Below are 13,477 nucleotides of genomic sequence, written 5' to 3'. Positions count from 1 at the left end.
GGCCATCCCTTCATGTCATCTGGTCTTTAACCCTGGCCATCTCTTCATGTCATCTGGTCTTTAACCCTGGCCATCCCTTAATGTCATCTGGTCTTTAACCCTGGCCATCCCTTAATGTCATCTGGTCTTTAACCCTGGCCATCCCTTAATGTCATCTGGTCTTTAACCCTGGCCATCCCTTAATGTCATCTGGTCTTTAACCCTGGCCATCCCTTAATGTCATCTGGTCTTTAACCCTGGCCATCCCTTCATGTCATCTGGTCTTTAACCCTGGCCATCCCTTAATGTCATCTGGTCTTTAACCCTGGCCATCCCTTAATGTCATCTGGTCTTTAACCCTGGCCATCCCTTAATGTCATCTGGTCTTTAACCCTGGCCATCTCTTCATGTCATCTGGTATTTTAACCCTGGCCATCTCTTCATGTCATCTGGTCTTTAACCCTGGCCATCTCTTCATGTCATCTGGTCTTTAACCCTGGCCATCTCTTCATGTCATCTGGTCTTTTAACCCTGGCCATCTCTTCATGTCATCTGGTCTTTAACCCTGGCCATCTCTTCATGTCATCTGGTCTTTAACCCTGGCCATCTCTTCATGTCATCTGGTCTTTAACCCTGGCCATCTCTTCATGTCATCTGGTCTTTAACCCTGGCCATCTCCCCTAGAATTCTTTATCTCCGTCTCTCACCGTATGTGGATGAGCTCATGCAAGAAACAGATGGTTTGTCCCAGGGACATACAGTGGCAATGCCTGACAATGTGTCTTCTAAGCCAGGGCTTCCCAAACTCGGTCCTGGGGCCCCCCTGGGTACATGTTTTGTTTTTTTGCCCTAGCACTACACAGATTTGAATACCCTGGTCTATGCTGTATATTATAGGTTGAAGCTTAAGCTTTAGATTTTGGGAAGGACCGAATTTGGGAAATCCTGACCTGAGCTATTTGAGGAATGAAATCAAAATGACATGAGTATTCTGAATCTTCCCAAACCCTGTTGTCAGTTGTGGTACTAAAAAGTAACATAGAAACATTTGCCAAAAACATTGGTTGGAAAGAATTGTTAGAGATATCAATAACTGTTACCTATAAAGACAACAGTATATAGGAGTAGACAATACTGCCAAATAAATGATTATTTGTTCCTTGAATGGCATGCTGCATGCAAGTCTGATTAAACCTGCAATTTAGAAAAACTGGTTTAACCAGTTATTGAGAACGCAATACTGTATATTGAGCAGCAAGCAGTATTTTTATTAGTATTACCCTGAGCAGGCAAATTGTTGGACAGCCTCATCTGCTCCTAATATAAGCCACTGCAGTGGAAAGAACATTAAAAGGGGACTTTTATATGCCTTAGCTTGTCCATGTACTAACAACAGTCTTTTCTACAGGAACTCATCATATCAAGCAAACTCATCGTAGCACATTAAAGGAATTTTAACAAGTCTCCTTGATTTAAATGAGAATTTGAGCAATGGTAGAGATTATTTTGGGACAAATTTGTTGAAATGTAAGAGGGGGGGGGGGGTGTCAGAGGCGGTAAACATACAGATAGTATTAAACTCAACTAGGGATGACCTAATTAAAAAAACTGCAGACCTAATTGTGCTCGCATCATCCAGCCAAAATGCAAAGCAAGCACTCCAAATGGATTCTAGCAAACATGTCGAGTCAAGATAAAAGTCTATCTTTTCATTATCATTTACTGAACAAAATGGTAATAACGTGTATTTGAAACAAAGTCTCACAATATGACGCGAGCGATACAAGCCGTAGCACAGCCAACACAACCAAAAATAGCACAAGTAAAAGTATCAGGTGGTAGAAGACATAACACAGAACTTCCCTACAGGATATCACCTTCAAACAGCCATTGTGGACTTAAGAGCAAAGCTAAAACTCTTTTGTTTAGCCTTATAGCCTCAAAAGCTTTCTTTGATGAACGTCAACATCATCGTGTTCCGGAACTTTGTTAGGTCATGCTTGTCCATTGTCAGTAATAACTACTGTATGGAATATCAACAGGCATGAAGAATACAGTGTGGAGGTATACTCCAATGGTACACAAGATACAACTCAAACTCTGCTTGAAGGTCCACATGACCTTTCACACAGACACTAATGTGGGATTTACACACAACTTTTAGTTGTGGTGAAAGTTCAAGCGCACAAGTATCTCTGGTTAGGATTCCGCTCTACATGAAGCTGTGCACTGTGTCTTCCGGTCAAGTGACAACAACACACACATGATATCGGTCAGTAACCGGCCAGTAACTCGACCCTGTTAATCTGTGATGAGGGAAAGTCTCTTAACTTTCCAAAGCTTGTTACATGGCCAGAGTTCCCCAGGAAGACCAGGGTGAGAAACGACTGTCTCATGTAACCTCGAAAAAAAAAGTGTTTCGTTTCAGAGCGAGAGAGAGAGTTAGAGAGAGGAGATAGGACCGGAGGGGGGACAGGCAAGGCATGCAAGTGTATCTGAGTTCTGACTGGATTAGGCCTGCTGGTTATGAATAAGGAAAGATAAATAAGTGGGGGAGGGGATGAGGAAAAACTGCAAGCATGCCACGCTAGATGGGTACAGTAGTAGGAAATCTGCAAAGCATCATGACGCAAAAGAGGAGGTGTTTGATAAGAACGGCAAAAGACTGAGGATCTTCAATAAAGTAGAGGAGCTCTGGAGCTGTATCAAGGGGGCAGTGACCAGCATTGCTTCCCTCTACTGTACCATCAGGGTTCCTGCCAACTCCGCCACTCAGCCAACCACCCCTCCTGTCCCCTCCACCGACCATGTGTCTTTCATTCGCCCGTCTATTCCAGACAGACTCCGTGCTCGTCCAATCTCACACCGTTCTGCCCTTTGGCTCAGGAGCGTGGTCAATGTAACAGTGCATCAGCAGATTCATTTCCAAACTCAAGCACAGCACTTTGGAAAACAAGCGCCTCTTTTTTTGAGTGTGAGTGTGTTGGAGTGATGGGATCGAGAGCAGTAAACATGAAGACTACCATGCTGTTTCATTGTTTACCACAGGTGAGAACTCAATCCATGTTATGAAACTTCAAACTGGAGACACTGCATTTGCCTTGAAGAAACAAACTCCTCATGACTCAATTTTGGAAACTGTGCTAGAACGGATAGCAACACCCTCACTATTCATCATCCTAGCTGAAGAGCCTTTCGTGAAACACTTCCGGGTTAATGGGGTTATTATAATATGGTTAAATGTTAGAAATTTGGTTAAAAAAAATCTAAATCGAGCTTAAATCCACATTAACGACTTTGTACCAGACAAATGACTTGATATTTGTTTTCTCCTCAAATAAGCACGGATGTTTTGTATGAATATGTATCTTAGATTAAATTCCTTTGCCACGTCTTGAGCAAACTGAATCAGCTGGCAGAAGTGACAAAAGCCTGTAGAATACCTAACGATTACGACATCATTCAATCAATTATTCGAGGGGAGACTCATAATGGAATGGTAATGTGCGAGAACACAAAGGACTAAAAAGCTTTTGTTCCTCAGCAAATCTTGGAAGTAGATGCTGAAAAGAGTGGGCACATTATGGATCTATAACAATTACATAAGGAAGAGGAATGAAAAAAGACAATTGCCCTCAGGCTTGCTGGTGAAGGTGACTTGAAGGAGCTGCTCCATTTTAGCACACATTTTAACTCCTTCCTCCTCCTCCTCCTCCTCCTTTTTGCTACCACAAAACAATTTAGAAAGAGACGCTTGGTTCAAAGTGCTGCTCAAATCATAGGTTTCGCCTCCTAGCCACTGAATGTATTTTTCTTTGTTGACATATTTTTGGGGTTTTGAGGATGGGTGCCACATTCATGCCGACTAAGGGGCGAATACCTAGTCCCCCTTTGCCTTACTCTGTTTGGAAAGTATAGCAGTTTTTTTGGGGGGGGCTGCCCCTCGCCCAATCCCACCCCCATCCCTCACCCACTCAGGGCAGCAGTGGCGCCAGCTCGGTGCAAAATGATAGGTTTTCCACGGCTAGAGAGCGAGGACTCACATGGTATCCCTATGGAGCAGCATAGTGGGGAAATAGAAAGTACAACATAACATTATAGACACTCACACACACACACACTCACACGACACACAAACACTTACCCAAACACACGGAAACATGTTATTTTCAAATTGAAACCATAACTGGACTGCCTTATATTGCATGCACTGCTGCGGACTAGTTTGGCACGGAGCGTGTGGTGGGCATATCATCTATCCTGACCCCATTAGCCACTCTAGATATTTCATGGTGTTGACTCCAGCCGCATGTTGCGTCCAAGTACCATGGACATCCGACTGTAGAGCTTGGTTACATTTCCCTGTGGTTCTATGGTCTTCCTTTGTAATGTTGAAAGATTACCAGACAGACACAACACCAACAATATCATCCATACGTTCTATTCATGCTTTTCACAGTATTTGGCAACACCTGTATCTTTCATGGTTAAATCTAAGACAGGAAAAAAAACAGTGTCCATCCTTGTGACGGTATCACTTTAAGTTTTTATGCAAGTACCTTCAGAAATACACTATTCATTCCTGTAGGCTTGATGAACAGAGTGTTCTTTTGAATGTGTGCCAACAAACTATTTGGTGAAGTTGGATTCGAGTTGCACCTCACGCTACTTCTTTTCCATTTCATGTGGAGGTGGAGCCAAAGGTCAAACACTGTTTTCTCTGCTGGTCCTTACGTGGCTCCAGGGTGCAGGGGGAAGTGGTTAGTGAGGGGTTAAGAGAGCAAGGAAGTATGAGATGGAAAGGGAGGAAATAAAAAGCAAGCAAAACGTAAGAGAGCAACTCACCGTCTGACTGACTGAAAGATTGGCAGCGAGCGTTCCTGTTGACTGATTTGACTGTTTGACTTTTTGACTTTACAGCCCTTTTGTCATAACGAAGTATTACAGGAGCTGACGTCAACCCATCCCACCTCCCTCAGCCCCTACACACCAAAGAAGACAACTTAACATCAAAGTAATGATAAACTTGTAATTGGTCTGAAAAAGCATACTCTTCCCTGCCTCCTCCCTTTACTCTGAGATCTGTGAGAATCCCCACCGCCCCCTTGAGAAAAAGCCTGATGTGAACGGGGATCCTTGGGGCTGCTCAGCATTACCAAAACAAACCATTCAGCAAACAAACAATTAGACACTCATGAATTATGGAAAAGCTGCTAAAATAGCATTAAAACAAGGAATAGGGACTCGTGGAGTGATCGCTGAGCTAATGAAACCCCTTTTTTTTTACCCAGGCAGTGGTGTGTGTGGGGGTACGACACATCAAGACATTACTTTGGGCTGGTGAGCATGAACAGAACACGACAACACAACTGGACACAGATAACAAAAAGCGAGAAGGAATGAGAGAGAGAAGGGGGAATGAAAGAGAGAGAGAGAAGGGGAAGGAGAGAGACAGAAGTGGGGAGGGAGGGAGCGAGAGAAAGGGGGTACGGAGGGGGAGAGAGAGAGAAGTGAGGGAGAGAGAGAGAGAGAGAGAGATAGGGGGTATGGGGGGAAAGAGAGAGAAGAGAAGGAGGGAGAGAGACGGGGTACGGAGGGGGAAAGAGAGAGAAGTGGGGGAGGGAGAGAGAAAGTGTGAGAGAGGTGAGAGAGAGAGAGGGGGGGAGAGGAGGAGGGGGGAAGAAGGGGGAAGGGAGAGAGAGAGAAGGAGGGAAGGAGGGAGAGAGAGAGAAGGGGGAAGGAGGGAGAGAGAGAGAAGGAGGGAGGGAAGAAGGGAGAGAGAGAGAAGGGGGAAGGAGGGAGAGAGAGAGAGAAGGAGGGAGGGAGGGAAGAAGGGAGAGAGAGAAGGGGGAAGGAGGGAGAGAGAGAAGGAGGGAGGGAAGAAGGAGAGAGAGAGAAGGGGGAAGGGGGAAGGAGGGAGAGAGAGAGGAGGGAGGGAAGAAGGGAGAGAGAGAGAAGGGGGAAGGAGGGAGAGAGAGAAGGAGGGAGGAAGGGGGAAGGAGGGAGAGAAGGAGAAGGGGGGAAGGGGGAGAGAGAGAGAAGGGGGGAGTGCCGACACACACAGTGCACAACGATGGGGGCGTGCGTTTCTGTGGCGATTGGCTGGGTTTTTCCCTCTTTAGGGAACTCCCTAGCCGTTTACCTCTCGCAGACTCGCACCGTCCAGGCGGCGATGATCCAGGAGGAGATGCTGAAGACCAGCAGCACGGTGCCGGGGCAGATGGTCATGAGCGTCTTCATGACGAAGCGCGTGTTGAAGTTGATCTTGTTGAGGGCGCCGATGCTGCGTGACGAGGCGTCTGTGAAGAGCTTGCTGTGCAGCAGCATGACGCGGCCGATCAGGTAGAGCCTGAGGAACATGGGGATGGAGAGGATGATGTCCACGTCGGCGTTGGCCGTCGACGGAGTGTAGGTGAAGGCGATCCGCGCCGTCCACGTGAAGCGGTAATGGCCCGGGATGGGGTGGATGGCGCACACCAGCAGCTCCAGCACGATGAAGAAGATGCGCTCGTACGTCATGGCTATCCTCCAGTCGTCTGCCCCATTGTCCACCATAAACAGCTGCGGGAAAAGCAAAAAGTAGCTTAGTTATGCGTTATTTTACAGACTTGACCTACTTTATTTTACAGTAGTTATAAACTTTCTCTTTCAGTCTTTATATACTTTATTTTACTGTAGTTATATACTTTATTTTACAGTCCGTAGTACATACTCTGCTGTTCTATCTCGTGTGTAATGATGTTCAAGATGTCAGAGAGAAAAAAACAGTGTTGGTTGTTTGAAGTAACCTCTTTGTTTTAATATTGCAAACAGACATGGCAGTTTCACTACTGTGGATTACAGCTTTAATAGATGCCACTCTTCACATTTTAAAGAGCCTTAAAAAAAGTAACAGTTATTTCAGTCATTTTCTGTAAATATCATAATATAAATCAGCTGAATTAGGACTGTAAAGTATCTAACATACCCAATTGAGTTGACCTGTTTAAATGTTGAATACTTTTAAAAAAATCATCAATAACGGGCATCATCACACTCAATAATCAAACTCAATTTTTAAGCAATTCAGGCAATCACCACACCAGCCCATAAATTATAACAATGAAATGTTATTTCCTGCTAAATTGTTGCATTATTTCGACTCACCTGGATTTCCCGGGCATGGTACATTATTATAAGACCAAGCAATATAACAGTGGAAAGGCTGATAAGGCATTTCAGTGCAAATGAGTACGAAGATTCCTGTAGTGAGAGACAGACACACAATAAATATAGTTTAGAGATACAGTGATATTGAGGAGAAATATAAATATATAAAATAAATTAAGAATATTTATTGACGATTACATAGCATGTGCAACCTATGTTGACTTTCAGAGGAGTGGTCATACCTGGGCTTCACCTCAGAACTGTACATGTAAAAGCATTAATAGAAGAAATCTTCAACTTAGATTTTCGTTGTTGTTGTGTGAAATAATTTAGGCAGTCTTCATGGTGGGTAAAACATGTGGATTTTAGAAATATTGATGGATGGAGCGAACAAGACCAAAATTAATCCATCTATCTTCCAAAAAGGTTTCCCTCTGCAGTGAACGTAGCTAGTAGGAGGGAGAGGAACACTGACAATGAAAACACCACATATTATCAGCTTAAAACGAGAGAGCTGAGGAAAGGGGTTTGAACTAAAAACAACAGCACCACAAAGTGTTGTCTCAAATCATGACAGTAGCAGGAAGTAAAGGTCAAACATTGGCTCTAAACAGTACACAAGCTATTTATACATCAAACCCACCACTAGGTATTTTCAATCTAATAGTAGCCTAGATGCAGAAACCGAGCAGTTATGTTGTGCATCTTCTACAGTAGCGTTAGCAGGAAGCAACCCACCGTGAGAGGTGCAAGTGATGAATTGATCGTTTGGACGCTAGAGCTGCAACGCCTATAAAGGGGTCATAGATCTTTGGAATAAGGACTACTAGACTTCCCTCTGTGGGTAAAAAGTGATTTGATGAATCAGCTGTAATAATGGTGGGGAGTAAAACATGTTATACAATGATGGGGGGGTTGTAATCACAATCCTGACAACAGCGACAAAAACAACAATAGGAATCATTGTAAATAATCGTCAGGGGCGATTGTAAAAGCTGCCCATTGCTATGTTGTCAAGGCCTGCGGACGACCAAGTCGTTGTAAATGGATATTGATATGCTCTCTTGGGGTGGGGTCAAGTAAGCATGCATTACAATATGAGCCATTACACTGATCATGCAGCCACAATATATAGTAACAGGCGGGGAGAAAATTAGCGAATGTATTTTTAGCAATCGACTAGATTGCTTTGCCCCTCAGGTCTCTGGCACCACTCAAGACCCTATAATGTCTGAAATTGTTTTGAGAAGTCCCCTGTGAAATAACATTGAGTAAAACCAATTAATCCACCTGACAGATGTATAAGGTTTTTTCAGTCCCCAAAAGCTGACTTCCTTTAACACACCAACCCCCCACCACACCTCTTTAAGGGTTGGGAAAAATCTTGACTGACTCACATGTCCATGTGATGTGACATGCAAGATGAAAAATGACTCGTCCTTATTGTAGCGCATTCTATATGGTAGGACTGCTGTGTCACTCAGGGATCAGTTCAATTTAAACTCAGACCAACACGACAATTAATCTACATTTACTACAAAAATTGGTTAATAGAAACCTTATAGACACCTACAGTGGGGCAAAAAAGTATTTAGTCAGCCACCAATTGTGCAAGTTCTCCCACTTAAAAAGATGAGAGAGGCCTGTAATTTTCATCATAGGTACACTTCAACTATGACAGACAAAATGAGAAGAAAAAAAAAATCCAGAAAATCACATTGTAGGATTTTTAATGAATTTATTTGCAAAATATGGTGGAAAATAAGTATTTGGTCAATAACAAAAGTTTATCTCAATACTTTGTTATATACCCTTTGTTGGCAATTCTGTAAGTCTTCACAAGGTTTTCACACACTGTCACTGGTATTTTGGCCCATTCCTCCATGCAGATATCCTCTAGAGCAGGGATGTTTTGGGGCTGTTGCTGGGCAACACGGACTTTCAACTCCCTCCAAAGATGTTCTATGGGGTTGAGATCTGGAGCCTGGCTAGGCCACTCCAGGACCTTGAAATGCTTCTTACGAAGCCACTCCTTCGTTGCCCGGGCGGTGTGTTTGGGATCATTGTCATGCTGATAGACCCAGCCACATTTCATCTTCAATGCCCTTGCTGATGGAAGGAGGTTTTCACTCAAAATCTCACGATACATGGCCCCATTCATTCTTTCCTTTACACGGATCAGTCGTCCTGGTCCCTTTAAAGAAAAACAGCCCCAAAGCATGATGTTTCCACCCCCATGCTTCACAGTAGGTATGGTGTTCTTTGGATGCAACTCAGCATTCTTTGTCCTCCAAACACGACGAGTTGAGTTTTTACCAAAAAGTTATATTTTGGTTTCATCTGACCATATGACATTCTCCCAATCTTCTTCTGGATCATCCAAATGCTCTCTAGCAAACTTCAGACGGGCCTGGACATGTACTGGCTTAAGCAGGGGGACACGTCTGGCACTGCAGGATTTGAGTCCCTGGCGGCGTAGTGTGTTACTGATGGTAGGCTTTGTTACTTTGGTCCCAGCTCTCTGCAGGTCATTCACTAGGTCCCCCCGTGTGGTTCTGGGATTTTTGCTCACCGTTCTTGTGATAATTTTGACCCCACGGGGTGAGATCTTGTGTGGAGCCCCAGATCGAGGGAGATTATCAGTGGTCTTGTAACTCTTCCATTTCCTAATAATTGCTCCCACAGTTGAGTTCTTCAAACCAAGCTGCTTATCTATTGCAGAGTCAGTCTTCCCAGCCTGGTGCAGGTCTACAATTTTGTTTCTGGTGTCCTTTGACAGCTCTTTGGTCTTGGCCATAGTGGAGTTTGGAGTGTGACTGTTTGAGGTTGTGGACATGTGTCTTTTATACTGATAACAAATTCAAACAGGTGCCATTAATACAGGTAACGAGTGGAGGACAGAGGAGCCTCTTAAAGAAGAAGTTACAGGTCTGTGAGAGCCAGAAATCTTGCTTGTTTGTAGGTGACCAAATACTTATTTTCCACCATAATTTGCAAATAAATTCATTAAAAATCCTACAATGTGATTTTCTGGATTTTTTTTCTAATTTTATCTGTACCTATGATGAAAATTACAGGCCTCTCTCATCTTTTTAAGTGGGAGAACTTGCACAATTGGTGGCTGACTAAATACTTTTTTGCCCCACTGTATATGCAATATTGAATTTAACAATTCAAATAAATGTGTAGAATTGGTTGGACATAACCAAAACATTGCTGCTCAATCTTACTTGACCTCATGCAGTTGTAAAAAATTCAGTAGCCGTTCCAGCTATTACTTAGGCCAATCAATGCTGGCTCGTTGCATTGACTATGTGGTGACGCTAGCCAACAGTGCAGTCTTGTAAACATTGGGGCCAAACCTTTCCCTAAGTGCACTGTGACAAATGTTTGGTACAGAAAGCACTGCCCAAATCCAAATTGATTGGTTGATGGAGCTAATGATCGGTCAGGGAGTCGTGACCAGGTCGTGGCGACCCTGAAATGACAACAGCTTGCCGCCATGTTGGGTTGTCCTGACACTCCCACGTGCTGGTCGGAGATAATGTCCGACACTTTGAAGCAGCTCAATGATTGGACAGCGTTGTGTTTGGCTGCAGGGCAGGCTTCAAAGTGACTCTCAAAATACCAGCAGCAGCCTAGTGAAAACAGTCCTTTGGCCAAGCTCTGACATTTTTTTAATCGCAAACATTGTCATTCTACTTACACAAATATCTCTGAAGTTCACCATGTGTTCACCATGTTTAACATGACTTCCTATCTAAACATAGCATACTCAGAGTCGTTATTCACGTCATAAACAAGTATGGGGGAAAACAATTGCCGTTTGCCATCTGCAGCCATTAAACATAGTCTAGATTTACGTAGTAATAACTTCAAAACTAAATAATTTTTGGGGGAGCTCTCATAGCATTACAATGTTGTTTTGATTATTGCTTGAACAGTTGCTAAGATTACATTTGGTTGTGATTGTTGCAAAGATCCTATTTTTGGATGCAGCAGTTGGCTAGAATGCTAATGTTCATTGACATTTTACTGGTTGAATTTGAAGTGTTTAAGTGTAATGCAGTTGATTTGTGAGGATGACACAAACAATATATTAAGCAGGACATTCATACGAGCCTTACAATCCAATTAGAATTTAAAAGTAGTGTGAAATGCATTCATAAGCAACATGAGGCTTTTTTTGCTGTTGGTCTATGAGAACTCCCTCGTGTTTTCCCCCACAGTGGGGAAATTGTGTATAGCGACTCAGAGAATTTCAGCATTGGAGTTATTCAACAAACAAAAAGACCACCCACACTAATTACCTTGCCGTAAACTCCCCAGGACAGTTCAGTCTCAGTCACCATGACGACGATCCCGAACATTCCAAAGATGAGGGCGTAGTCACTGAGTCTCTTCCGTTTCTCAAAGAGCGCCCTCCGGTGGCCGAGCCTATAGCCAATGTCCTTGTTCTTCTTCACAGGAGCACCGTTTCCATCCCTGACCAGGCTCTCATTGGACGCCTTGCTGGGGTCCTCGCCGTTGCCCTTTGATACCACCACCTCCAGGCCGGAGCTGTGCAACGTCTGGAGGGGCTGCGTCTCCGAGTCGAGCTCTGCTAGGTTGCGCCGCGACGACGCCAGGCTGCCCAGTGGTCTCACTACGCCACCATTGTACTTGCAGGTGTTCATGGCTATCTGAGGGAGTCGGCCGCTGCTCTCGGAGAGGCAGGGCTTGGATCCAGCATGGCTCAGCTTCTTCTGCTCAGTGGTTGCCTGGCAACAAAAACACAAGAGGTTGTTAGAGAAACAAAACACCAATCACTCTGGTGTCAGAGAATGGGAGGAGCACCTTTCCTTTATAACTTCAATTTGACTTAATGTCCCATGGACCGGAGCCGGTCCACAAACCAGAAGCACGAACCAGAAACACTGCCCTGCACTAAATCAGTGCAATCTCTGTGTTGTGTGTTCTGTTGTACATTGCACTCATATCAGCTGTCCCTCAAGAAAAGCGCATCCACATCTGCAGGGCAAAAGCACATGAATAATGAATGGAGATGAATGTATAAATAAAGCCATATAACTAATAGTGGACCCTACAAAGTGCAGAAAATGTCCTCTTTGCGCAGCACAAATTTAGTCATGAAAGATTAATGTGTTGCGTGACCTTGTTTCCTGTTAAAGAAACACTCTTTCCTGCAGAGCCCAGAGATGGGGTGTCCAAAAAGAAGGAGTGACTGAGTGAGTGATGCTTCTATAATCAGAGAAGCAGGAAAAACTGAATCAAGAGTTTCTGCAAGGGGAAAACAAGAACATTCTTTACTCAAAGATGTGTCTTCGTCTCCTCTCTGTGTATCAAAAACTGCATCTAAATTGAAGAGGGATCCTGCTCAGCCCTTTCTGTGCCGTCCCGTGTGGCTCAGTTGGTAAAGCATGACATTTGCCACTCCAGAATTGTGGGTTTGATTCCCATGGGGGACCTATAACAGAAAGTATGAAAATATATGCACTCACACTACTGTAAATCACTCTGGATAAGAGCATCTGCTAAATGACTCAAATGTAAATCCTTGATCCAGAGTGTGATTGTATTGCAGCGCAGGTTCAAGGAGAGGTGAACATTTAATTTGGTGGGAAAGCAGAGGAACTGAGGAGTTCCACGGACCTTGGAAGTGTAGAGGCATGTACAATGGTAGTTGAGTGTGCATTCCAGTGGCATCTCCACAGCTCTTCTGGGACTTCACTTAGATTATCATAATGGCTTGTTAAACTTCACATGGAACAGTGCATTTTCTGAAATAACGGGGGGTGTTTGACAACACTGCCTTTCATTTGGCTTGAGTGAGCTCCCTAATGCCTCTAAATGTGTTCGGAAATAAACTCTGATTCCCCATAATGAAAATGTAGTACAGTAAGTCCGGCCCCACTGACACTATCTGCTGACGCAGACCAGACCGGACCGGACCAGACCGGGCCAGACCAGACCGGACCAGACCAGACCAGACCGGACATGGACCAGACCGGACCAGACCGGACCAGACCGGACCGGACCGGACCAGACCAGACTAAAGGTTAAGGATTAGAGGGAACCACAGCGTTCTAATCCCCTAGCTTCATGATCGGAGCCATTAAGACCCTCTCTGTGAAACACATCTCAGATAGTGGCGCATTCCTACTATAAACGCAGCACCAATAAAGGTTGCTTGAAAGATCTTAAACTTCATTTGATATTAGCACCTCTCCTTTCGCTTACAAAGGTGGGACGATCACAGTTCCCTAGCGATGGCTATTTGTCATCATTAATTCCCCCGATAAAATTACCATTCATGTGTTTTATTTCATGAAAATAAAACACAATGACA

The 13,477-nt window shown here is 44.1% G+C and overlaps 1 protein-coding gene across 2 annotated transcripts in view; it reads right to left on the bottom strand.

The window, feature by feature from the left end:
- The window catches only part of LOC115103259 (small conductance calcium-activated potassium channel protein 2-like), a 53,001-nt gene that overhangs the window by 16,498 nt on the left and 23,026 nt on the right, over positions 1-13,477 (bottom strand). For both annotated transcript variants that reach the window (XM_029624083.2, XM_065005873.1), the window contains exons 2-4: positions 11,439-11,888; positions 7,126-7,221; positions 6,122-6,540 (exon numbers count right to left, since the gene is read on the bottom strand). In XM_029624083.2, the coding sequence (XP_029479943.2) occupies positions 6,122-6,540; positions 7,126-7,221; positions 11,439-11,888 (965 nt within the window). The remainder of the gene's footprint in view (positions 1-6,121; positions 6,541-7,125; positions 7,222-11,438; positions 11,889-13,477) is intronic.

The sequence above is a fragment of the Oncorhynchus nerka genome, linkage group LG20 (assembly GCF_034236695.1).
Source record: "Oncorhynchus nerka isolate Pitt River linkage group LG20, Oner_Uvic_2.0, whole genome shotgun sequence".
NCBI lineage: Eukaryota > Metazoa > Chordata > Actinopteri > Salmoniformes > Salmonidae > Oncorhynchus > Oncorhynchus nerka.
This window is presented reverse-complemented; position numbering and strand designations above follow the sequence as displayed.